Genomic DNA, 24,606 nt, shown 5'->3' with positions numbered 1-24,606 from the left:
CACCCTCATCCCTCACGAACGCGCCCGGGCTTGGCTTTAGGGAGGATATTCCCGGCGAGGGGGTCACAGGATGGTTAATTAGTGGAAATGCTTTGGGTGACAGCTGGACCCCAGCAGGAAGCCCTGGGGAGGATGGGCGGGGGATATGACCCTGAGGGTTCAAGCGGGCCCTGGGGGTCCCGGACCTTCCAAAACACTGGCACCTGGTTGCAAAGATGAGGCTCCAGAGATTTACCCCTGGGTGACCCTTGACCACTTGCCCCGAGGACAGGCCGTGTGGATGTATCTTAAACCAACGAGCCTGGGCCGGGCTTGCCAGCGGGAGCTGACAAGACGCGGAGCCTCGGTCCACCCTATCGTGCAGCAGGCATCGGGAAGCCTACGATCAAAACACTGCCAGGTGGAGAGGTCCGGGCCCTTCCCTTTCCACTCACTGCATCCAAATTGGGCAGGACGGGAAATTAAAAAGTGCTTCGGCAACAACGACCAGGAAGCACCTTTATCGACTAGGAAACCGTGTGGAGTTCAGCCACCTTGCCTTTGAGAGAAAAGCAGGCCCGAGCCTTTCCCTGCGCAGGGCGGGCGGCCGAAGCCCGGCAGCCCTGGCTTTACTCCAGACTGGGCTGGGTGACATCACCAAACTCCTCCGATCGGCGGGAGGAGGGGGGCCCGAAATCCCCTAAAAACATTGTGAGTAATCGCCGGGCCCGCCCTGCAGGCGGAGCTCAGACTCGGGAGGGAGCCGAGCCGCCCCTCCAGTCCCGGGAGCGGCCTCCAGGCAAGCAGCGGTTCGGTGCCCCGCGCGGCGCGCACTTGCCCCGGGTCCCCGGCAGCGGCGCGCGCGCGGCCTCCCTGTCTTTGGAGAGGCACGCACTTGTCCCTGACCCCCGCGAGGGACGGCGGTGCCGCGGCGGCGGCGGCGGCGGCGCAGCGCGCAGGCGCGTCCAGATTCCCGGCAGTGACGCGGCGGCGGGCGCGCGCGGCGCATTTCCGCCTCTGGCGAATGGCTCGACTGTAGTGCGCGCCGCGGGCCCAGCTGCGACCCCGGCCCCGGCCCCGCCCCCGGGACCCCGGCCATGGACGGTGAGGGCGCCCTCTGACCTCGCGGGGTGGCGGCGCTGGGGCCGCCGGGACCTCGGCGGGAGCCCCCGGGCCGCCTTCCGCCCCTTTCTGCGCGGATGGGCGCTGCGCAGGGAGCGGCCCGCCGGATGGTGGCGCGGGGCGGGGCCGGCTTTGGGGGTTCTGACTCAGTTTCCCCTCTGGGTGGGGGTCGGGGGTGGGGAGCTTTGACTCGGTTTCCCCTCGGAGCCCAGGGGGGTAGTTCCCACTTGGTTTCCTTGTTAGGGGAGAATGTATCTGACTCAGTTTCCTCTCGGTATGGGGGGTGGGGAGTGCCCTCCCTTAGTTTAACTTAACGAAAGTAGAAAAGGCCCTGACTCAGTATCCCCCGGTGGACGGAGGCCGCCATGCCCGGTTTCCCTCAGGAAACAGGTGCTTCTGGTTCCTTTACCCCTGCCCCTGAGTTTCACTGCAGGTTCCAGGTAGCAGCCCTGACTCAGTGTCCCCGGGAATGAGCCTCCCTCCATCTCCGCAGGCCCTCCCTGGTGGGGACAGGAAGTGGGCTTGTGCTGACCCTTGTCTCCCTCTTCTTTCAGACCTCTTCCCTCTCATCTTCCCGGCGGGTAAGTGGACCGACCGTTCTCAGTGGTTCAGGTGGAACTCCGCAGGGTTGGGGGCAATGGAGTCAGCCGCCTGATGGGGGCTGGCCCGCGTCTCCTCAGCAGAGCCAGCCCAGGCCTCCGGCCCCTATGTGGAGATCATCGAGCAGCCCAAGCAGCGGGGCATGCGCTTTCGCTACAAATGCGAGGGCCGCTCAGCAGGCAGTATCCCAGGAGAGAGGAGCACGGATACCACCAAGACCCACCCCACCATCAAGGTCAGCACAGCGCCTCGGTCTGGGGTACAGAGTCGGTAGGGGAGGGACTGGAACCCCAGCAGGCTTGCTTTTAGGCCCCCAGGCAGTCTGTGTCTCGGAGTTGGGTCTGGAATTCTTGCGCCTCAAAGGCCCTCTCTGTACTTTGGACAGATCAATGGCTACACGGGGCCAGGGACAGTTCGCATCTCCCTGGTCACCAAGGACCCCCCTCACCGGCCCCACCCCCATGAGCTCGTGGGGAAAGACTGCCGGGATGGCTTCTATGAGGCTGAGCTCTGCCCCGACCGCTGCATCCACAGGTGAGCTCCCCATGGGTGGTGGGGGTGGTTGTGAGGTGGGGGTGGTTGTGAGGCGGGAGTCGGAGAAGCTGTCAGTTGTGTAGCTGTTACAGTGTTACTCCTTTCTGGACAGAGGCAGAATTCCTCACTCCTTGCTCTGTCCCCAGCTTTGCCAGCAGATTCCTTTGTCTTGAAATTGTCTGTTTTGTGTGTCTACTCTCTCAAGTGGATATGAGCTCTATGGAAAAGGGACAGGTCCCCAGTCACCTCTGATCTGCTAACCCCTGTGGCTGGAAGAACAAGTCCCTCGGTGTCACATCTCTTGTAGTGAGAAAGAAAACCACTGAACCACCAGTCTCTCCTGGAGCTTACATACTAGTTGACAGAGGCAGACTGTAAATAAATATGCAAATAACTAAACAAGATAGTATTAGAGAATCTTCATTTCAGTGATGACAATAAAACAGTAATAGGTTGGAAGAATAGCCCGAGGTGGGGAAGGCACAGGAGCTGGTCTCCTTACTTTGGGTTGGGAGGTCAGGAAGGCCTCTGGTAGGTAAGGCCCAAATGTGAGAAAGCAGAGAAGCACGGAAAGAACACGAGCAGGAGGAACAGGTGCAAAAGGCCTTGAAGTGGGAATGAGTTTCATGTGTTTGGAGAAGGGAAAAGAAGCTCCTGCGGCTGAGGAAGGGAGCCAGCCGGGGCCAGGTGGCAGGGCACAGGGCCTTGTCCGCCAAAGTAGGGAGTGGGTTTCAGTTGACACAGTGGGAAGACATTCAAGGGGGTTAAGTGTGGAGTGATCACCTGGTGAGCGGATGGGGGAGAAGGGGCAGGCCAGGCAAAGCAGGAGGGCCCAGGCTCTGCTGGAAACGGTGGGACTGATGCCCGGGAGCCCTCAGCTTCCAGAACCTGGGGATCCAGTGTGTAAAGAAGCGGGACCTGGAGCAGGCCATCAGTCAGCGCATCCAGACCAACAATAACCCCTTCCAAGGTGAGATCTGTGGGGACAAAGGCCTGGGCCTGTCTGGAGCACCTCCACCCCCATCACCCTTCTGAGGCCATCATCCTCTCATCTCTCCCTCACTGGCCAAGACTCACAGTACATGGGAACTTGCTGCTCATTCAGTACACACTCCCATTTTACCTATGGGAACATAGACCCAGAGAGGGGATGTAGAGACATGATATCCAAGATCACAAGTGGAGTCAGTGATGGGTCTACAACTGTCTCTTCCTCCTCCTCTAGGACTCCTACTGTTTCACACACCCTCAAACAGCCCTCCCAGCTCAGAGCTCCCTGCAGCAGCCCCCCAGCACCCCCCACCTCCACCCCCTGGCGCCTTGCTCTTCTGACCATCTGTTTTTCTGGCAGTTCCTATAGAAGAGCAGCGTGGGGACTACGACCTGAATGCTGTGCGCCTCTGCTTCCAGGTGACAGTGCGGGACCCAGCAGGGAGGCCCCTCCGCCTGTCACCTGTCCTCTCTCATCCTATCTTTGACAACCGTGAGTGGCCAGGGAGCCGCAGGAAGGGGATGGGGATGGGCCTGTGAGGAGGAAGGGGGTTGGGAGGGTGTGGCCTGCAGGAGTCACTCTGGCTTCATTCAGGCATCTAGTGTATACATCATCTCCGGGCCCAGCTCTGTGCTGGTCGGGGAGACGAGGCAAAGAAGACCCACAGCTACCTTTGAGGTGCACCTTCCAGGCTGGTAGGGAGTTAGTTGGGAGACAGGCATTTCCAATATGTGATGAGTGGGTGGTGTGCCCAGAACTATACTAATGACCCCAGGAAATGAACTCTCAGGAACGAGATAATGTTAGAGAGTAATAATTCAGTGATGAAAGCTCACAGGAAGTTCACAGACGAATTGTGCTGACATTGATCAACTGCAGTCTTTAAGTAGTGAGCAGGATGAGTGAAAATAAAAGGGCTTTGGTGTCCCGAGGCTAGGAAGCCAGGATGAACTGAGGGTTAGGAGGGAACGGTTCATTGCCAAGGTGGGTATGGATGGGCCTTGAAGACTGCTTGGGTCGGATGGAGAAGAAGGAATTGTGATTGTATTGGTTCCTATTGGACTGTAAGCTCTGTGAAGGCAGAGATATTTAGGTTTCATGTGTTGTTATATTCTTCATGCCTAAAACAGTGCTGGGCACATGGTAGGTACTGGTAGATAAATAGCTGCTGAATTGGTTCGGGTGAAGAGCCAGTGGGAAATGGGAAGGGTTGACTCTTGGCTGCAGAGGTGCAGTCAGCAAGCTCTGGACAACCTTGACTCTGGGCTGGGTAGGAGCCTTGCATTTCGTGCAGGTCAGCATGGGAGACCTCTGGTGGTTCAGGACTACCTTCCTTATTCCCACACCCTCAGGTGCCCCCAACACCGCCGAGCTCAAGATCTGCCGAGTGAATCGAAACTCTGGGAGCTGCCTTGGGGGGGATGAGATCTTCCTGCTGTGTGACAAGGTGCAGAAAGGTACACACCAGGAAGCAGGGCTGTACTCTTTGGAGCAGGAGGTGAGGGACAAGGCTGAGCAGACATGCTGAGTGTCAGGCAACTGGTTTAAACGCACCCCCCCCAACACCTCGGGGGCAGTATGGTGCTGTATCTTCAGGGATAAGTGTCAGCAGCCGTGGGGGCGGCAGGCTGGGTGAGTTGGGCACAGTGACCCACACTGCCGCCCCATCTCCTGCAGAGGACATCGAGGTGTACTTCACGGGACCAGGCTGGGAGGCCCGAGGCTCCTTTTCACAAGCTGATGTGCACCGACAAGTGGCCATTGTTTTCCGGACGCCCCCCTACGCAGACCCCAGCCTGCAGGCCCCTGTGCGCGTCTCCATGCAGCTGCGGCGGCCTTCCGATCGGGAGCTCAGCGAGCCCATGGAATTCCAGTACTTGCCAGACACAGGTACACAGCTGGGGAGGGAAACAGCAGGGCTGGATATAGTTGAGGGTCAGAAGCTGGAGTCAGGTGGGGATTTACATAGTAATCAGATTCTCTTTCTTGCCCTATTTAATAATAATAATACCCGAGATTTATTGACCTCATATCACATATATGGCCCTATTCCAAACATATCAGTGAATTACCTGATTTTATTCTGGCATGAACCTCTTGAGGTGGGAGATAGCATCTTACTTGCCTGACGTCGCATAGGTAGTGAGTCGGAAACCCAGACCTCATTTGAACCCAGGCTGTCTGGCTCCAGGGTCCTGCTGCCACACTGTGTCTCTCTTATCACTACCACACAGCCATAGTTTGGTCAAGGCTTTCAGGCATCTGATCAAAATAGGAACAGCCAAAATGGTCCTTTATCCAAAGCCTGTCATCCAGCCTGAGAGTGTTTCCTACACTGGGAACAGTCTGATAGCATTTGGAAAGCAACCCCCAAAGCAGCCATCAGTTCATTCCACAAATAATCACTGGGTGTCCACTGATGCCAGGGCCTACACCAGGTATTATGCAAAGATGGGTAAGATGTGTTCCCTGCTCTTTGGAAGCTCAGTCACTTGAGGAAGTCAAATATGCAAAACAGATCCTTAAGTCACAGAATGACATGTGAAATGGAGGGAGGCGTGTGCAAAATGCCATGGGAGCTGCATGGAGGAGATGGCATTTAAGTTGGAGAAAGACCCAGAAGTGCATTCTCTAGGTGGGTGAACTGGCACCTGGAAGGTCTAGGGTGGTGGAGAGTGCACGACACTTGGGGACAGCTTTATGGTGGGAGCTGACATTGGGCAGTGAGCAGGCCCAGGCAGGAGGGCCTGGAACGTTGGACTTGAGACATTCATCCAGGGTTGCATCCTAAGGCAGTGGGGAGCCACCAAAGGTTTCTGAGCAGATAAGTGTCACAAGTAGATATGGAGGCTCACTCTGGCGGCAGTGTGCAGAAGATCAGAGGTGGGGAGACTCTTGGGGAGGCATTTTGGGAGATGTTGCTGTGGTCCGAGGAGAGAAGATGCTGTGTAAACCTTGCAAAGGGAATGGCAAAGGGAGACAATCACATCTACCGCCCACCTCTTCAGGGACCCTCAGCTCCACCAGCCCTTTGTGTCTGACACTAGGTTCAGTGCCCATCAGGACACCTGTGTTGCAGCTGTTGCCTCTGCTTGGACTGCTTGGCCCCAGATCTTCATGTGATGGGCTAATACAGTGCCTCCCTGGGCACCTCTAAAGTAGATTCTTTGACCTTCCTTCCTTCTGGTACTGTTAGCCTCTTCCTCAGAGTGCCTATCACTTGTATATGGTTGTGTCCCTGCTCCTCTGTCACTAGGATGTCAACTTTTGGGACAGGAACCTTGTCTGTCAGGGCCAGATCCCCAGTGGTTGGAATGGAGCCTCGCAAGCAGTAGGTGCTTGGTAAATACGTGTCTAGTGAGTGAATGATGGAGAGTGAGAAGAATGGATGCTGAGGATGAGTCCAGGGCTTGGTGGCAGGGCAGAAGGGAGGGAGGGAACACAGAAGGAGAAAGAACCAGGTGTTTGAGGTGAGATGGTGAGGTTGGCTTTGGACTGTTGGCCTTGAATGCTTTGGGGTTATCCAAGTGCTATGGCAGTTAGAAAGTTCTGAAAGCTCCAGACTACTATGAAACCATCAGAGGTAAGAGTAAGAGTCTGTTGAAGTCTTAAGCAAGCCTGTCATGCCTCAACTGCCCCCAAGTGAAAGGGATCAGCGCTGGGCCTGGATCAAAGCTGGAGGTAAGCAGGGACTAAGTGGGGCAGGTGAGAAAAGCCCGAGACAGGGCGCTGTGAGGGTTGCTGGCCCCCAGAGCCTTGCCTCTGACTTGGAGGCACCCATGTGGCCTTCAGAGGGGCAGATTCAGCCCACAGAGTTCTTCTGAGAAAGCTGTGGCATCTTTATAATTGTTGAGTGTCACAGAGCCATGCAGATCTTCTCAATGGCTGAGAAGATTTGGAGAGAGGGTCTCAGAAAAGCTTGTCTTGTCACCTTCCTCCCGAGGGTCCTTTAGGAGCTTTGGGGGTGCAGTTGGGAAGAGCAAGACCCACTTCTCTCCATTACTTTTCCAGATGACCGTCACCGGATTGAGGAGAAACGCAAAAGAACATACGAGACCTTTAAGAGCATCATGAAAAAGAGCCCTTTCAATGGTGAGAGAGGCAGAGGGAGAATTAGAAGGCAGTGGGTTGGGGAGGGGAGAGCCGGGGGGAAGCCAAGAACTGACCCAACCTTTGCCCCTCAGGCCCCACCGACCCCCGGCCTCCAACCCGGCGCATTGCTGTGCCTTCCCGCAGCTCAACTTCCATCCCCAAGCCAGGTAAGGATTTCCTTAAGGTCGTCCCACCAGGACTGTAGGCTCAAATCTGTTCAGCCCATGGTTTAGACACCTTTTGGTAGGAAGATGAATAGTCTCACCAGCAGGTGTCTGAAGTCTGCTCTCTGTTGGGCTTCTGTTTCTCAGGGCATGAGGCTTAGTTGCCTATGTCAGAGCCATTTGGGGAGCGATGAGGATGCAGATTCCTGGGCCCCTTACAGACTACGGAATCAGAGGCTTTGGAGGTGTGGCCCAGGAAGCAGCAACTTCTGGGGATGCTAACGTGCACTGAAGTCTGGGAACCGTTGTCAGTTAAGCCCCATATTGGATACCTTGAGACACAGAAGTTTAAAAATGTAGTCTCTGCTCTCAGCTCTCCACTGAAGTGAGAAAACAAAAAACACTCATTTCTAAAGTAACAAAATTGCAAACTCTTATGTGCTGGAGTGTGGCTCAAAGAAGAGTGATGACGCACACTCACGGGGCACTCCTTGGGCCCAGGCCCACCTGGGGCTGTGTCTGTCAGCTGTAAGATGAGGTTTTACCAGCTGATCTCTGAAAGCATCCCTTCCTCTAAAAGGCCATGAGAGCTTTGTGGGCTGGAGTAGACAGGGATGTGAGGCTAGAATCAGACCGTACAGGCTAGGGCAGATTGAGTAAGAGCAGAGAGCTAGGTGCCGGCCTGACGCCCCAGGGAAGGATCGATCCTATCCCCTTGCCAGCAGCTGGGGTACAGAGGGTGGGGTGGGCCTCTAAGGCTTTCTCTGACTCCTGCCTCTCTCTCTCTCCTCCAGCTCCCCAGCCCTATCCATTTACGCCATCTCTCAGCACCATCAATTTTGAGGAGTTTTCCCCCATGGTCTTTCCTTCTGGGCAGATCCCAAGCCAGACCTCGGCCTTGGCACCAGCCCCTGCCCCAGTCCTGGCCCAGAGCCCAGCCCCTGCCCCTGCCCCAGCCATGGCATCAGCCCTGGCCCAGACCCCAGCCCCTGTCCCAGTCCTAGCCCCAGGCCTTGCTCAGGCTGTGGCCCCGCCTGCCCCCAAGACCAACCAGGCTGGGGAAGGGACACTGACAGAGGCCCTGCTGCAGCTGCAGTTTGATGCTGATGAAGACCTGGGGGCCCTGCTTGGCAATAACAACGACACAGCCGTGTTCACAGACCTGGCATCTGTCGACAACTCTGAGTTTCAGCAGCTGCTGAACCAGGGTGTACCCATAGCCCCCCACGCAGCTGAGCCCATGCTGATGGAGTACCCTGAGGCTATAACTCGCCTGGTGACCGGGTCCCAGAGGCCCCCTGACCCAGCTCCCACCCCGCTGGGCGCCTCTGGGCTCACCAACGGCCTCCTCTCGGGGGATGAAGACTTCTCTTCCATTGCGGACATGGACTTCTCAGCCCTTCTGAGTCAGATCGGCTCCTAAAGGGGTGACACCTACCCTGCCCAGAGCACTGGGTTGCAGGAGATCGAAGCCCTCCCAGCGTGAGCACTTACAGATTCTGGGGGGGTGTGCTGCAACTGCCCCCAACTTTGTTGGGTGATGTCTTCCTGGGGAGGGGGGTACATTTTATTCTTTTATTGGCAGTGTCTATCTCTCTCTCTTTTTGGAGGTGCTTAAGCAGAAGCATTAACTTCTCTGGAAAGGGGAGAGCTGGGAGGGCTCAAACTCTTCCTTCTCCTGTTCTGATGTTCAGTTCCATTCTCTGTATAGGGAATTCTGGGGGCCCCAACCCCACCCTCCAGCTTCTAGTACTCTCCTAGAGAGGGACAGGCTGGAGCTATGGCCTTTGAGGCCACAAAGCCTTATTACCAAGTGTCTTCCTCAAATCATGGGTTCATTTACACTTTGAGCCAAAATAATGCCCCTGTTACCAGCCCCTCTGTAGTGCTGGCATTGTCTTAGTGCCTAACCACCAGCGTTTGAGGGGCTGGCCTTCCTACCCTGCAGAGGTTTCTGCCAGCTCTTTCCTTGGTGGGCTGTGTATGAAGGGACAGATGGGACAGCACTGGCCCTCTACAGGATCCAGGGAGGTTCTGAGACTTCTCTGTTCCCCCTTTTCTCAAGTGCCTTAGTAGTAGGGCGAGTTGTTTAGAGAGTTGAGGGGAGAGCTGGCTAGCTGCTCTCTAGTCAAGAGGCTCAGTTTTTACTGAAGAATCAAAGCATTTGGACTCTTGCTTTTTCTACTCTAAACTAATAAATTTGTTGCCAAGCTGGCCAGAGACTTGCCTTCTTTCAGCAAACACTCAGCACACCCCACTAGTCATGTCAGGCTGGGCATCATTAATAGAGTTGGAAGACTATTTACACTGTCATCTGGGAGCTTGTGGTCTGAGGATGCCCATGGAAACCCCTAGTTACCATCCAGTGGATGAAAGCAGACAGCTAAGGTGGGTGGGTGGGATCCCGGCCTAGTGAGAGCTGGGTAGCCCCTTGGCTGTGGGGATGGAGCACGTTCAGGAAGGGCTTCACAAGGGCCATGCTAACTTCAGGTCAACAGAGGAGGGTGGATTTTGCAGAGGGGCGAGTCAGCATTTGTAGGTGAATGGGGTATGAGAGATGATGTTGAAAAAATTTTGATGGGGCCAGGTGGTAAAACATAACACTTGAGTAAGAGGTTTGGATTTCATCTCAAGTGGTCAAGGGAGCGTCTGCATCTGTTGGGGAAGGGGAGGTGCCAGGCAAAGGTCTGTGTTTTGATACCTGGTCCTGGAGTCCCGAGGAAATCTTAAATCCGAAGCCACCGATACCCCCCGCAGCGCCCAGTAGTTCCTGACAAAAACCAAGCGACGGACCAAAGGGCTAGAGCTGGACGTACTTCCGATTTGGCCCAACGCAGGCGCAGTAAGGCAGGGTCAGAGAAAGGCCCTGGCTGGCTGGGACTTGCTTTCTCGAGTGCGCACGCGCAGACAGCTTTCGCAACCGGGAGACCAGATAATAGACTTCAGGAAAACCCACCCTAAGGCCGATGGCGTCGCACTGTTGCGGGAGGGTGAAGGCAGAGGCAACCCAGTTACCAGGGGGACGTGCTGCAAAAGCTAGCGCGTCCTCTGGGGACACAGTAGGCCCAAGGTGGAAACTCCAACGGACGGTGTCTACGAAGGAAGATGCCAGCAGGCGACGGAATATTGGGGAACCGGAAAACATCTAGCGAATCATGCTTGCGCTCCAGCCTCTTGGTCGGGAGGAGGGGTCAGGGGCGGGGCCTGAAGCAGGTGGGCCACTCGGGGACCAGACCTAGCTGCACTTCCGCTCGAGGGTCAGAACCCGAGTGTGGTGGCCAGGTCAGGACCGGGGCAATTCTGCCTAAGTGTCCGGGGAGGTGGGGCTAGATGGAGCCGCGGTGCTAGAGGCGGGGCCAGGGCGAACGCGAAGAGGGACCTGGCGGGGTGAGAAGGTTTCTAACCTGAACAAACTGATGGCAGAGCTGCCTGCAATGTGGGGAACCTGAGGCCCAGAGAGGAATGAGTGAGCCCAGGTCCTCCAACTGAGGCTGTGCCACGCTCTTCTTGGCTTTCCCAGTGTCCTGAAGTGAACTCCCGTGACCCCCGGAAGCCCTCTCATGGTCCTTCCCTCACTCCCTGAGTAACCTCATCATGCTCATGTCTAATCAGTTCCAAATCCTTGTCTCCAGCCCAGACTTCTCTCTCCTGCGTGCCAGCCCACTGGACATCTCACACTGACATCCCTCAGGCCTCGCAAACTCCCCGTATTCCAAACGACACCAGCCATCCCCAGCCTGCCCCTCCCCTTCCCGTCTCAGCCATGGCTTTACTATCCTCCAGGGGCGCCAGCCAGAAGCCTGACCACCACTGTGGATTCTGCATCTTCTCCCCTAGCAACTCCAGTCCACTCCTCACCAGGTCCTGGCAAGTGTGCTCACTTCTCTCCTCTCTCCACTATCACCTAGTTTAAGCCACTGCTTCCTCCCGCTGGGACTGCTGCTACAACCTCCTCCCTGGTCTTGCCTTCCCTGCAGCCAAGGGGCTCTAACACAAAAATCTCATCCTCCTCCCTTTGAATATCTATCAGTCACATAACCAGTCCCATTTTCTGCAGACTCACACCCAGAAAGTAACCAGGGCCTTCCACACTGCCCTGTGCAGGCTCTCACTACAGTCTGCCAGGTGAAAGCTGGGGCACAGTGTTGGGGACTGTTAGTCCAATATCCCTAGTGCACATATTCACAGACCTTTCTGACTCAGGTCCAGCCTCTTTGACCCTGGGTCCTTGCATAAGCAGACTCCAGTCCAGTAGGCCTCCAGAATGGTCCTACCCAGGATGCCTTTGACTTCTCTACCTGGTGAGCTCCTAATCAGCCTCCAAACTCAGCCCTCACATTACCTCCTCCATGAAGCCTGATTCACTGAAGCTCTGTTTCTCATCCTGCCAAAGCCTATGTTAGTGGACCCCAGGGCCTGGGTCTCAGTAGGTCAGGACTAGGCACTTCGGTGCCCTGTCTGGGCCTCTGATCCAGAAAACAGAGTTTACACAAAATCCAAGTTTGAACCTGCTGATGCCACTCACAGGAAAGGGCTGGGTCTGGTGAGGAGAGAAGTGGGTCAAGGGCTGATGCCCTCTGGGACATGGAAACACCTCCCAGTCAACTAAGGAAGAGAAGCTACTACCTCTGGGATTGGGCCCTGCAAGTTCTGGCCAGGTAACTGAGGGAGTGCCAGGCTTGGGGGCTTGCTAACTATAGAGGGGAGAGGAGTGTCTATACTGGAGGACAGGGATTTATAAGGGGGCATGGTCAGACTCTCCTTGATCCTTAAGTGCCTTCCCTTCTCTTGCAGGCCCACCCTCTGCTCCTGATCTCAGGTTTGGTTCTAGGGCATCAGACCAAATAAACATTTGTGGGAGAGAAGCTGTAGGCCTAGTCTCAGAAAACCCCTTAGTTGGTGGCTGCCCATCTCTGAGGCCAGTGTCCCCTGGGCCTGCCCTTCTACCCAGTCCCCAGAGCTTGGCTGGGGCCTGTGGGGGCAAAACCCTTTCCCCAATCATGTCATGAACACCTGTGTAGACACAAATAATAGTGGCTTCTTTATTCCCTGAAGTCCCTTTTCCCCCACAGAATATTTACAAACAGGGATGGGGTAGGGGCAACTTTGCCACCAAATAATGGGCAGGGGAGTGGGGGCAGTGCTAAGTTGCGCCTTGCGCAGGGTAAGTTCCTGAGGGGGGCCCAGGGCCTGGTGTCACCCAGGTGTCCTGAGGGACCCGGGCAGTTCTGCAGCCAGGATGAGGCTGGACCAGACGGCTCAGGCCAGGTCAGTGGTGGGGGAGCCCAGCTGCTTGGAGGCCAGGAGCAGGCGGGTGGCTGCGCTCTCCGATTCGGCCTGTAGCCGCCGGTTGTTGTGCCGCAGGCTCCGCACCTCCTCCTCCAGGGCTGCCCTGTCTGCCTTCTCCTGGGGTGGGGTTGGGGGGAGGCAGGAGTTAGAGTGGCCGGCCCCTGACCCCTTTCCTAGGGCAGCCTTGTGAATCCTCGCTGACCCCCAGCCACCGTGTCACCTTTTGCAGGTCATCCTGCAGCTTCCTGAGCATGGACTCCAGGTGAGAGACCTTCTCAGACAGGTTTCCAGGTTCTGGCCTAAGGACATGGGGGTCAGGACTCAGAGGAACTAGGGCAGAGGGCGGCACCATGGGTTGGTTCCCAGACCCACTCGCATGAGAGGAACCCAACCCCTGTCTTCTGGCTTATGTGTATGGGAAAGCAGAGCCCTGGGACTCTAATGGATGGGCACAAACTGGTCCTGGGGCTGAAGGGGTAGACTAGGCTGGGAGCCTTACTCAGCGTCAGACTTTGGAGTTCCTCTGGCATCTCCGCTTTCTGGGATGGGCTGTCCTGTGGGGACAGAGGGACCATCTGGGCAGGTAGGTAAAGAGAGAAAGCCCCACTCTGGCTCCTCTCCCCAGCACCCTGGTGGCCTTACCCTCCCGGGATAGCGACTCCAGGATGGTGTTGCAAGTGGAGGCGATCTCCGAGATTGACTGCCACTCATCTTCCAGGGTCTCACTGCCTGCCTCCGACATGACTGTGGGCACAGGAGGTGGGCTCAGCCAGGGAAGCCCAGGCCAGGCCCCCTGCTGCCCTCCTCCTTGACCCCATCTTGCTCCAGACTCACTTTTGCTGATGGAGTTCCTCAGAGACAAGGTTCGCGGCAGGAAGGAGGCCCTCAGCTCTGGGGTGGGATTGCCCCTGTCCTCACAACTACTGGGGCTGCCCGGACTGTCCTGGGAGGCAGAAATGGGTATAGAGGCAGTGACAACCACTATCACCCTGTACCCATCCCTGCTTGTGGGGCTCTGGAGCCTTGTTTCTGCTCACCTGGGTGGGAGGCATCTCCCTGCCAGCACTGGGTGCTGCCGGCTTGGCCGTTGTAACAAGGAGGAGGTCTGGGGTGGTGTTGGGCAGGACTGGGGCCTCGTCTGACAGGGAGCTGGGAAGAGCAGGGACAGCTCAGTGCTAGAAGCTGCACCTGTGGCCCCTGCTTACAGAGGCTTTCCTGTCCAAGTTCATTGGCTGAAGAAGAAGGAAGGCCGAGAGGGTGCACCTGCAGGATGATGGTGAGTTTTGGGAGTGCAGGAACTCAGTCCTCTCCTCGGCTAGGTCCCCGGGCCCTGGAGGACCACTGCCGTCGTTTAGGCACACTTGCAGCAGCTGCTTTGTCGTGCTGGGCAGTAGGGCCACTTTTGGGGCCTCATCCTGCACCGGTTCTGGGGCCCCCCGCCGGCTAGGCTCCTGCAGAGACAGTGTGTACAGCTCCGAAAAGCTCCTGGGAGGTAGAAGGGACAGCGTCAGACAGGAACGCCTGGCTCCCAGCATCCCACATCACTGGCCCTACTCCCAGCTGTGCCTGAGGCTCACTTCCAGGAGAAGAGCGCTCCAAACTCTCCAACAATGAAAACTGTTTGCCTGGCTACAGGCCATTTTTCCAGTCCTCGGTTCAAATTTGCAGTGCTGCCCCTGTGTATATGTAGCAAATCACTCTGAATGCCAATTTCTCCATCTGTGAAATGGGGATAATAGTACCGACCTGCTAGCTTGCTGTAAGGATTTAAATAACACGGAAAACCACTTAGCACAGATACCCAAAAAGTACTGCCTGGGGACAAATCCACCCGGGGCCTTTTTCTTGTCTTTTATAGCCTATGTGCCTGTTTTTGTACCACTGAAAGCTAAGGATGGTTTTTACATTCTTAAATCTTTGAAAGAAATAAAAAGAATATTTCATGACATGTGAAAATCATATCAAATTCAAATTTCAGGGTCCATAAATAAAGTTTTGGTGGCACCGGGCCACACTTTTCGTTTATATATCATCTATGGATGCTTTCGTGCTACCATGATAGAGTCGAGTAGCTGCTGCAGCGGAGACCAGATGGCCCAAAAGACCGTGGGGACTGCTATTCGATTTTTCGAGCAGTGAAGGCAATGTGCTTAATTGACTTCGTTCTACTTATAAGAAATGTGCAGTTCAGAGAGATTAAGAGACGGGGATTCTCTCAACAAGGAAAAGCCGCCACACGAGATTCCTGTCGCTAATAGCGACACGGGAGGCGCAGGCTACGGTGGCCAGCTCCCGGGTCCTCCCACCTCCCGGGTCCTCCCACCTCCCTGCTTCCCAGCGCCCTGACCTGCGGGGCCGGCCGCTCTCATCTGGGGGCAGGACGGTGACGCAGCCCTTGGGCGCCGAGCGCAGCAGCTGGGCAGCGGCCTCGGGACCCAGGGTGGGAAGTGTCTGGCCGCACACGCGCAGCAGGCGCGCCCCAGGCCGCAGCCCTGTCTTCTCTGCGAACGTGAAGCGCTCCACGTGCGTGACGAAGCCCTGGGCGTCCACCTCGAAGCCCAGGCGACCTTGGCCGTCGCGGGGCAACGCCAGTTCTCGGGTCTCGCAGCCGCGGCTCACCAGCTGGGGCGGGGCAGTGTGTGAGCGGGGCTGCCGGAGGAGGGGCCGCCCCAGCGCCAGTCCCAGAGACCCCTGCCAGGTCACACGGACCCTTCCACATCCCCGAGGAGGGCATTAGCAACCCACCCTGCAGATGGGGGACCTGGGGAACCCCAGTTCCAGCTCTGCCAGGCTCCGCGGCTGGGTGTGCCCCCTCCAACCCCGCCACCCTGACTCCCTTTCTCAGACGCGGCGGTGGGAACGAGGAGTTCCTTCCCCGCCGCGCACCCCACCTGCAGGCGCGCCACGACCTCGCCTACAGCTTGGCCCGGGGGCCCGTCGAGCCGCAACGTGATTGCCTCTCCGCGGCCGTAGTAGAGGTCGAGCTGCTGCTCGGAGAAAGTCCAGGCCAGCACGTCACGACAGGCGCAGTTGAAGACTACTCGGCCGTCACGCGGTGCCACCAGCACCAGCGCCTCAGCGGAGATGCCCAGCAGGCAGGGCACCTCGGAGCCGTCGGGGCCGCTCGCCTCGGCTCCGGCCGCGCCCCGCGCCCCTGGGGCCGCGCGCACGCCCCACACCAGCGCGCCCGCCGCCTGCAGCTCGGCGCCCGGGCCCCGGGGAGGCGCCCGCCGCCTCCCGCCCAGGGAGGGCAGGCCGAAGCGCGAAGCCGAGTCCAGCGATGTCGTGGTCACCTCGTTGGTGGCCAGGTCCTGCAGGTACTGCTGGCGTGTGCGCGTGGCCATGGCGTGGAACTGGCGTGCGTGGCCCGCCGCCTGCTCGCCATTGAGCGCCTTGGCGAGCAGGAGGGCCCGGAAGTCGGCGTTGGCGGCGAAGGGACCTCCGCCAGGGGGCAGAGCTGGCCCAAAGGCTGGGGTGTCCTGAGTGCGGCTCACGGCCACCCTACAGTGAAGGAGTTAGTAGTCAGGGGCCACAGGGAGAGTCTAGGAAGAGGTACCCTTGGCAGAACTGAGATCCCGCCCCCCACCCTGGACGCCCACCTGTAGGAGGTGTGTGGAGTGCAGGGCTCGTCTGCCCGCACCACTAGGAACACGTGTTGGAAGTGGGAGCGGATGGTGGTAGGGCAGAAGGGCTTGCTGCCTGGTTCCTGGAACACGATGGTCACAATGTCGTTGCCGATGTGGCGCTTCCGCAGGAGCTAGGGGTTAGATGGTGGGGGATGTGAATGGGACCTGTCTGCCCCCAAGTCCCTCCTCATTCGGACAAGGCAGAGCCTGGGCACCAGTGGTTCCTCCCACCTGTCCCTGGTGAAGGCCTGGGGTGTTTGTCTTTGGGGAGGGACTCTAGCTGGGAGGGTAGCTGTGGTTCAGGAGAGCTCATGCCAAGGCTCAAACACAGCACCCCTCCATGGTCCCCCAGAAGTCCATGGCCACCCCCATCCCCACCCTAGCCCCCACACACCTGCTGCTGGTTATTGGGGGTGTAAGGCAGCATCGTGGACACGTGGAACATGATCTCATGGTCCTGGTACGTGGTGTAGAGGGAATGTGTGCCCGTGGAATCCGCTGTGGCCAGGGAATTGAGGGCACAGAAGGAAAGCAAGAGGAATCTGGGTGGCTTGAACCTGTCTTCCCTGCCTGCAGTCTGGAGCCCTGTACCCACAGCCAGCAGGTGGACAACCCCTTCATGCCATCAGCCAATGTCCAGGCCACAAGGTCCAAGGGCCTCAGCCTTGGCTGCTCCCCTCCCCCCACAGGATCCAGCCTGGAGTTGGGATGGTGGGATGCTGAGACAGAACGAAGACAGAAATGAGAAATGGCCTGCTAGGAGGGAGGCGGAGGCGGGGGCAGATGTCTCAGGAGAGGACAGATGTTGGCCCAGGCACCAGCATGTGTGGGGCAGCTGAAAGAGCGGAAGGCAGGCAGGAGATGCTGGATAAAAACACCTCCCAGGTACCCTGGGGCCCTTCCAACCAGGGAGGCAGGGGTGCTCCCCAGGAGGTTGGGCTGCTGGAATATGTGTGTCTGATGGAGGGGGTGGTGCCCACATACCCACCTGGCCCAGCTCAGACAGAAGGGCACTAAGGCCTTGGGGGACAGCCCCAGCCCCTCCTCCCAGCCTTTGCAGCCCCTGACCCACGTCCTCAGCCACCCAAAGAACTCTCCACCCCGCTGGCCCCAGCCCCAGGGCAATACGGAAGAGGAAAGTTGGCTCTCACCAAGGCAGCCCACCTCTCACCATGGGTCTGCCCCCACCCCCCAGCCCCCTGGGCCTCACTTTTGGTGTCCAGCTGGGCCCGGTAGCTCTCAAAGCCTTTGAGCCGCACCACATCACCCAGCAGGGTGAGGAACTCCATGAAGGCAGGTCCTGCCTCCTGGTTGTTGTACATCTCCTCCTCCGAGCCCTGGCCTGCCCGGCAGTACAGGATGCCCACCTTGCGCTGGAAGCTCAGCTGCGGGGGAGGGCACAGGCAGAAGACACAGGCCTCAGTGTCCCCAGCCCCACCCCTCCCCGGGCCTTGGGGAGTGGATGGGACACTGGCCCGGGGGCTGGACTGCCTCAATGTGTGGCCCTGAGCACCGCCCTCTCTAAGCCACCTCTGTGTCCTCGCCTATCAAGTGGGTTCCGTCTTTCCTACTCCCAGAACTCAGGAAAGTAGATCCCAACAAATGTCCACATTGTCATCCTTATCTCAAGGCTAGCCTGTCTTCCCCTCCTTCGAATCCCAGGCACATCCTCCCTGGCCTCTGGAGGCCTGGAGGCCCAGAGCCCCGCACTGCCTCTGCTCACTCTCTGCTTCCGACTCTTTTGGCTCCTTCCACCTGGGGTTAACTGTGCGCAGCTCAGGGCGCCCTGACACCAGGCAGGCAAGGCAGGGGCCCCTCCAGCTCTGACCTCCCATCTTCATACTAAGTTGTCTACATCCACAGTCCCCTGGCTTTAATTTCATCCCTCCTAACTCCTGCACCCCGACTTCCACTCCAGCTCAAACCTAATCCTCTCTTATGGCCAAAGGTGTGGTCTCATCTTGGCACCCACTCACGATAGCTGGCTCTTGGGACAACTGGAATTTCACTTTACCTGAGATCCCAGGGACCCACCCTCTCCTGCCTGGGCCTCTTCTCCATCCATACTCTTTGCCTCAGTGGCCAAGGGAGCCATCTTCATGGAATGACACCCCCATCTCTGCCTCCAGCCCAGACCTTTCAAATCTCCAGCTACCCGGATGTCCTTCCAGCACCTGGCACCTCACCTCCTCACTGTGACTACCCCACCCTGCCCTTCTTCCTGGGTCCTTGGCTCCAAAAAAATACCACTCCCAGGGGCCAAGAAGCTGGGGGATCTTGCAACACTCCCACGTTTCCAGTCAGTCACAAAGGCTACCCACACTACTCCTGGACTGACCTCCTCTTCACCTCTGCCACTGTCGCCACCAGGTCTGGCTTGGACCTGCAACAGCCTTCAGCCAGGCCTCCAGTCTAGCCCCAACACCAGAGGGCTGCTCCACCTCTCAGATCGTCCATGGCTCCACAGTGCCCTCAGGACCAAACACAAGCCCTTCCCAATCCTTTGCCCTCAAGCCCTACTCCAGCCACACTGAACTACCTACAGGACTCCTATGTGACAGCTTTTAGTTTCTAAGCTTCTCACAAGTTGTTCTTTCTGCCTGCTCTTCCTGGTTTGAGCTCTTGCATTTCCTCCATGATGCTAAACCCCTGGCCAAGGAAGGGCCGTCAGCACTACCTTGGTGCCCCATGGCACCCTCTGCATTCCCCTTTCACTGTTATCCTGCTCTGTCATTATCCTTGATTCTCTGTGGGTCTCTCCCCTCTACCTGGCTGTGAGCTACTCAAGGACAGCTCCTGGTCTAGACAGGTCCCCAGCATTCAGCCTGGGGCCTGACACCAAGAAGGTGTGAGAAAAATGTTTGTTGAATGACTGATGGATTGACAAAAAAGGAGAATCAGGACCAGTAGGCAGTTCTCAGCACAGGGTAGGGAAGACTTCCAACTGGCTCAAGCATTCCCACAGTGGAATGGGCAGCCCCAGGAAGGAGTGAGCATCGCAAACTGGGAGGAGACCAAGCAGGGCCTTGCAGGGCAAACTGACAAGGAACAAGAGGGACTTTCAGGAAGAAGCGGTGGCAGACCAGTGCTCCTCACCCAAATGTACATAAGAATTATCTCGGGATTTTCTTTAAGTGCAGGCTCTGATTCAGTAGGTCTGGGGTGGGGCCCAAGAATCTGCATTTCTAACAAGCTCCCAGGTGGTGTGGATGCTGCTTGGTCTACAGACCTTACTTTGAGAGGCAAGGCCTCAGATGACCTCTGATGCTCTCCTTTTGAAAAACCAGCTCTCCTGGGGTCCCCCTCCAGCCCAGGATCAGGATCAAGGCTAGGTGGCTGGGAGCTGGGCAGGCTGGGTTCAGACCAGGTCCAGTCGTAGGGCAGCAGTGCCCCGCCCACCTACCACTTGCTCGTCCAGCGTGAGCAGCGTGCGGGGCACCTTCGGTGAAGCTGAGCCCAGGCGCAAGCAGGCTGGGCTCAGCCGCGGGGCCACGTGCTCTAGAAGCTTCCTTGGAGACAGGCCTCTTGGGGGCCCTGGAGGCAGCGCGTCCTCCGAGACAGTACCACGGAGGGTCCGGAGCTAAGAAAGGATATAGAGGCACTCAGGATACAACGGGCAGTTGAGGAGGCAATCCATGCCTGATTCCCATGGCTCCAGCCCACCTGCGTGGTCCGCACGATGATGCGGTAGCTGTGCAGAGTGCCCCCGCCGCTGCTCTCCTTTTCCTCCCGTCGCAGGCTCACTGCCACCGGGCCCAGCACCTCGTCCAGTCCAAAGAAGTTCTGGTGTTCTATGGGGCATGAGGGGTGGGTGACCAGTCCCATTCCTTGGTATTCCCACCCTCACCTGACCCTGCCCATCACTAAGTCCCGCCCCAGGTCCCATCTCAATGCTAGTTCAGATCCTGGACTAAGTCCTGTCCCCTCCTCAGCCCCGCCAACATTCTAGCGGCCAGATCCCGGCCTGTGCCTGTACACTTGGCCCTATGCCTTGCCCTTCTGCAGCCCCACCCATATATCGTGCCCCAGACCCAGGGGGCCATGTCTGCCTTCTCAAAAGCCTAGATCCTGCATGGCCCCTCCCACCATGTCATATTCTTCTCCAGGATGTCTGGGGCCCTTCCTTCTGGGCACCGATGAGAACAAGGTTCCTGGGTGGAGGGGTTTGGTTTTCATGTCACAGAAATGTCCATAGGAAATCTTTCCCCAGCCTGGAGGAGTATGAGGATGAACCGGTTGGAGGCAGAGAAGTATGCCCGGCTGTGGGTGGAAGCTGGGGTTGGCCTTAGGGAGGTGGGTAAAGCTGGGCAGCCTTGGCCCAGAGGCAGAGCCTGACCCTTCCTGTGACCAGGGATTTGACAGGGAAAGGACAGCTCACTGCAGGTGACAGGGACCTCTGGCTCTCCCCTGCGGCCCTCCCCTCACCTTTGCCATAGAAGTACTTGCGGTAGTAGCCAGCGCCCAGGTCTGCGTGCTCCAGGCTGTAGGCCGAGGTGCGGTTCTGAGGCTCCTCCAGAACGGACACAGCTGCATTGGGCAGGGCAGGGGGCACAGGTGGAGACACCAGTCCACCCAGGCCCAGCTCGCCCTCACCCCCAAGCTCTCTCACAAAGCCAGGGGCTTCGAGCAGCAGGTCTGAGCTGGCCATGTGGTCCTGAGCCAAGGCTGGGGTCCCAGAGCCAGCCTCTGCATGGCCCCCTGTCCCCCATGGCTTTGGAGCCCAGTCAAAGAGCAGGCTCTGCACATCATAGTGGGCGAACCAGCGGGGCTCGGGCACTGGGGGAAAGGCGGGCTCTGGCTCCTCGGCTGGCAGCCCCAGCAGTGCCAGTGGGTCAGTGAAGACCCGGGCAGGGGGCGCAGTGGGGCGACTGGCCTCCTCATGGCTGTGGGCACGGGCGCGGGGGCTGGCTGGCGTGGGGGGCCGGGCCTCGCCCGCATCGCTGCCACTGCGCAGGAGCGGGCCCCGGGCTGGCCTGGGCTCGAAGGTGTGTGGTGTCAGCGGGGGCCGAGCTGGCTGGCGCAGCTTGCGGGCGAAGAGGTCATCTGTGGGCGCAGGGGCCGGGCCCCGCCGAGGGCTCCCCACGCCGCCGGCCCACATGGGCGTGCCTCGGACCTGGCTCTCGGGGTGCCGGACCGCATTGGCGGGCACGGGTGGTTGGTGCCCAGTCGGCTGGCAGTTCCTGTCCTGAGGGAAGAGGGGGCTGCTCAGAGGGGCCTGGGGAGAAAACAGGAACCCAGGCCCCCAGCCTGGTCCTCCACCACACGGGGTGGCTTCCGGCCCCCTCCGAGACCATCAAAGCCACTTCCGCTTTCCTGGCCACTTCCTTGTCTGCCTGGGGCTGAGGTTTCCAGCCCCCTCCTCCAGCTTAGCGCTGGGCAGGGCCAGGGGCTGGGCTGTCAGGGCCTTGGACCTGAGGGTCTTGGAGCCTGAGTGGCCCTTGGGCTTTCAGGGTTCCCCAGTTTCCACTCACACTCCTTAAGTTTGGTCTGGGGTCAGAGTGAGGGTCCCTACCAAGAGCTGGCGCAACCGGACAGATGATTTGTCGGCTGGGACGGGAAACCCATGGGGCCACTGGTGTCTGGGTCCTGCCCACTTGACAAAGGGAGGACGTCCTGTCCCCAGAGACCTTCCTCCCTGCTCCTCCCACTTCCTCCAGGATCCCAGAGGAGCTGAGCACCCAGAGGCCAGGTCTCAATGCCCAGGCCGTCATGGTCTCAATACCTCAAGGACACAGGGGTTCAAGAGGGGACACTGGCAGGGGAGCAGGAACAGTAAGAGGACTTCCTTCGGCACAGGAAATGGCCCCAACTCTGGGCCCAGCCCCCTGCCCAGCCCCACATCCTGAGCAAAGTGCTGGGGTCATACTAGCTCAATCATGGGACCTAAGTCACCATAACCTGAAGGACAGGCCTGGGCTGACCCTCTTGCAGGCTACTGTGACCATGTCTGGGGTAAGGGGAGGGAGTCACGATGACTTGGTCCCTTTTCTGGAACTGGGACCCATGGGGACTTTTGCCTACCTGGCTTCACTGATGCTGACTGGGAAGTCTGAACCGCATACAAGAGTCAAACTGAAGTCCAGATAAAGGGATGCTCGTGCCTGAAGCAATTTCATGTCAGGGCTAGTATTTGAAGCTGGTCTGTCAATCTCTAGGGTTTAACCAGGGTCTATCCCTGTGTGTGTCAGTGTGGGGCAGGTAGGGGGTTGGGCTAAGGCTTAAGGTCTCACAGGATGTTAAGAGTGAGACACCCAAGGCCCCAGGGACCTGCTAAGTGCGGAAATGTGTCAAGACCAGACGCAGGTGCAAAGAGTGGTGTGAGAACGTGATGAGGAGCCACCTCCAGGTGAACCCAGGATGGAGTGAGTGGGGCGGGGGGGAAGGGATGTAGGGATCACTGGGGGTGCAGGCACCTACTGGGTCTCTGTGTATCATCCAGTGACACTGTGGAACTGGGCTAGGAGAGGGTGAGGGCAGAGGTTCCGTGCACCCCTTGGCTTAAGCTCCAGAACCAAGCAAGTTCAGACCTCCAAAGCTCAGAGTGCCTCCTCCCTTGGTTTCTCCCAGGACAAGTTCTTGATGCTGACACTGAGCCTCTGTTCTCTCATCAGAAAAATGGGGTTAACCCTTTCCTGTCCTCTCCCAATACTGCTGGGAGACTGAAAGGAAGGTGAAGCAAGTGAAGCCACCATGTGCTAAGTGTGTCGTGGCAGATGCAGGCCCTAGCTCTATGTGCCAAGCTCCAGGGCCTGGGCCATGGTGTGTCTGATGTGTGTATGATGGGGGCGAGAGGGGACATGTGGGAGGGGGTCTGTGCAGGCCCCTGTTCCGTGTGGGCTGAGCTCTGTGTCCGTGTGCGTGCACTGCCTCTTGCTCTGGCGTAGTGCCGGGCTCTGGCTCTGCCTTGGGGGCTGTTCTTGGGCTCTGTCCCCCACCCAGCAGCTTCACACAGGGTCCATTGAGGCCGGGACATTCCTCGCGGCCTGTGTCACAGTGGGGGAGGGGGCCGGCCCCGCTCCCACAGATCCGGAAGGCCTGGCTGCCCCAGGAGGAGGCGCTGGACGCTTCCCAGCACATCTGGAGGTCATGACCCCATTTCTGCTGCCAGGGGGCGCGACAGATGTTTCCTCCCACGCCAGGCCCGGGATTGGGGCGCGGTGTGCAAAGATTGGGGAGGAAGCCGCCCAGGGAGAAGGGGAGCCCCAGAACAGGGGGAGCCCCGCACGCCGCCGGCAGCTGGGCAGTCGCCAGCGCCGCTGAGAAGAGTAAGGAGCCGCCGCATCCACTTATCCGCACACCGGCCGGGCCGGACCGTCATGCAGAGGGAGGGCGGGGGTGCGGCGCCTGCCAGAGGCAGGGGACTGGACATGCTGACTTGGGACTGGAGCCCAGTTGGAGGTTGGGAGAGTGCAGGAGGCAAACACAGCGAGGACCCCCTCTCACCCACACACCACCCGGACCCACGCCAAACCACCTTCTCCCCTGTCTGGCCCAACTGAGGTGCCTCCACTCCCCCGCACCCGCCGGTACCTCTGGGGCTCCCGCCCGGCCGCCTCCTCCGGCGCTGGGGTCCCGCTGCCTGCTCTCCCGCTACCGCTCCGGGCGCCGGCTCCGCCTGGGGGCGGGGCCACACGGGGGCGGGGCCGCAGCGGAGGGGGCAGGGCCGACCCGGGAGCTGTGTGCGGCGGGAAGCGCAGTGGGCGGGGGCTCCAGGCCTGGCGGTGGTCAGTCCCGCGGTCTGAGCGCCTGCCAGAGACAGGCCCAGCTCTGGGAACCGTTGAGCCTCCAGCCCTCGGCCGAGAAACCGAACAAGTGTACCTGCCTTCCAGACCAACTGGTAGGGCTAGACCAGGACACCTAGCGTTAGCTGCAGCCGTGCGTATAGGAAGTGCTCAGAGTACCACTATGAGCGCTCATCAACACTGGGCCCTGCTCTACAGCCGCTCTCGTGTACTTTTGAAACACCTTAGACAGGTGTCACCTCTTTATAGCTGGAGAAACTAAGATTCAGATAAAGACTTTTGGCCAAGGTCAAGGCTGATAATCGTAGAAACCTGCCACTAGAGCGGGAAGTCTTTGTTGTTTGGAGATGAGAAAGGGAACAATGCAAACTTCAGATCAAGCCTGAAAAGGGAACAGGCTTGTGAGGAAGAGGACCCAGTCCTACCCGAACCCCACCTTGGTCTAACTTTGATATCCATCATAACCC

At 58.5% G+C, this 24,606-nt stretch overlaps 2 protein-coding genes across 7 annotated transcripts; one reads left to right on the top strand and one right to left on the bottom strand.

Moving 5' to 3' along the window:
* The first annotated feature begins 704 nt into the window (after positions 1-704).
* Positions 705-9,697, top strand: RELA (RELA proto-oncogene, NF-kB subunit). Of its 4 annotated transcripts, none has more exons than XM_072970314.1 (11): positions 945-1,083; positions 1,656-1,682; positions 1,785-1,936; positions 2,087-2,235; positions 3,114-3,205; positions 3,587-3,718; positions 4,579-4,683; positions 4,904-5,116; positions 7,238-7,318; positions 7,411-7,485; positions 8,277-9,697. In XM_072970314.1, exons 1-11 carry the CDS (start codon positions 1,077-1,079, stop codon positions 8,903-8,905), a joined length of 1,662 nt encoding a protein of 553 aa, XP_072826415.1. In that variant the 5' UTR covers positions 945-1,076; the 3' UTR covers positions 8,906-9,697. The 4 variants fall into 4 exon arrangements, with proteins under 4 accessions (XP_072826417.1, XP_072826415.1, XP_072826414.1 ...); XM_072970313.1 differs by having other exon boundaries at positions 1,782-1,936; XM_072970316.1 differs by lacking the exon at positions 3,114-3,205 and having other exon boundaries at positions 705-1,083.
* Positions 9,698-12,500: 2,803 nt separating this feature from the next.
* Positions 12,501-24,029, bottom strand: SIPA1 (signal-induced proliferation-associated 1). Of its 3 annotated transcripts, none has more exons than XM_072970307.1 (16): positions 23,928-24,029; positions 20,823-21,582; positions 20,061-20,188; positions 19,801-19,977; positions 17,608-17,782; positions 16,792-16,895; positions 16,371-16,528; positions 15,663-16,272; positions 15,119-15,393; positions 14,035-14,256; positions 13,809-13,920; positions 13,606-13,714; positions 13,414-13,515; positions 13,271-13,346; positions 12,992-13,070; positions 12,501-12,888 (listed from the first exon to the last, which is right to left on the bottom strand). In XM_072970307.1, exons 2-16 carry the CDS (start codon positions 21,493-21,495, stop codon positions 12,742-12,744), a joined length of 3,147 nt encoding a protein of 1,048 aa, XP_072826408.1. In that variant the 5' UTR covers positions 21,496-21,582; positions 23,928-24,029; the 3' UTR covers positions 12,501-12,741. The 3 variants fall into 3 exon arrangements, with proteins under 3 accessions (XP_072826408.1, XP_072826411.1, XP_072826409.1); XM_072970310.1 differs by having other exon boundaries at positions 13,271-13,325; XM_072970308.1 differs by having other exon boundaries at positions 20,823-21,577; positions 23,928-24,001.
* Between the last annotated feature and the right edge of the window lie 577 nt (positions 24,030-24,606).

This window comes from Vicugna pacos, chromosome 10 (genome assembly GCF_048564905.1).
Source record: "Vicugna pacos chromosome 10, VicPac4, whole genome shotgun sequence".
Classification (NCBI taxonomy): Eukaryota; Metazoa; Chordata; class Mammalia; order Artiodactyla; family Camelidae; genus Vicugna; species Vicugna pacos.
The sequence above is the reverse complement of the archived record's forward strand: the minus strand, read 5'-3'. Positions and strand labels throughout refer to the sequence as shown.

Coding starts and splice junctions, on each gene's coding strand:
- SIPA1 (XM_072970307.1), bottom strand. CDS start 21,495: ATGTGGGCCGGCGGCGTGGGGAGCCCTCGGCGGGGCCCGGCCCCTGCG. Junction 13,347..13,413: donor GGAGTCGCTATCCCGGGAGG/GTAAGGCCACCA, acceptor CTACCTGCCCAG/ATGGTCCCTCTGTCCCCACA. Junction 13,071..13,270: donor ACTCCAAAGTCTGACGCTGA/GTAAGGCTCCCA, acceptor CCATGTCCTTAG/GCCAGAACCTGGAAACCTGT.
- RELA (XM_072970313.1), top strand. Junction 1,937..2,086: donor AGACCCACCCCACCATCAAG/GTCAGCACAGCG, acceptor TACTTTGGACAG/ATCAATGGCTACACGGGGCC. Junction 2,236..3,113: donor CCCGACCGCTGCATCCACAG/GTGAGCTCCCCA, acceptor GGGAGCCCTCAG/CTTCCAGAACCTGGGGATCC.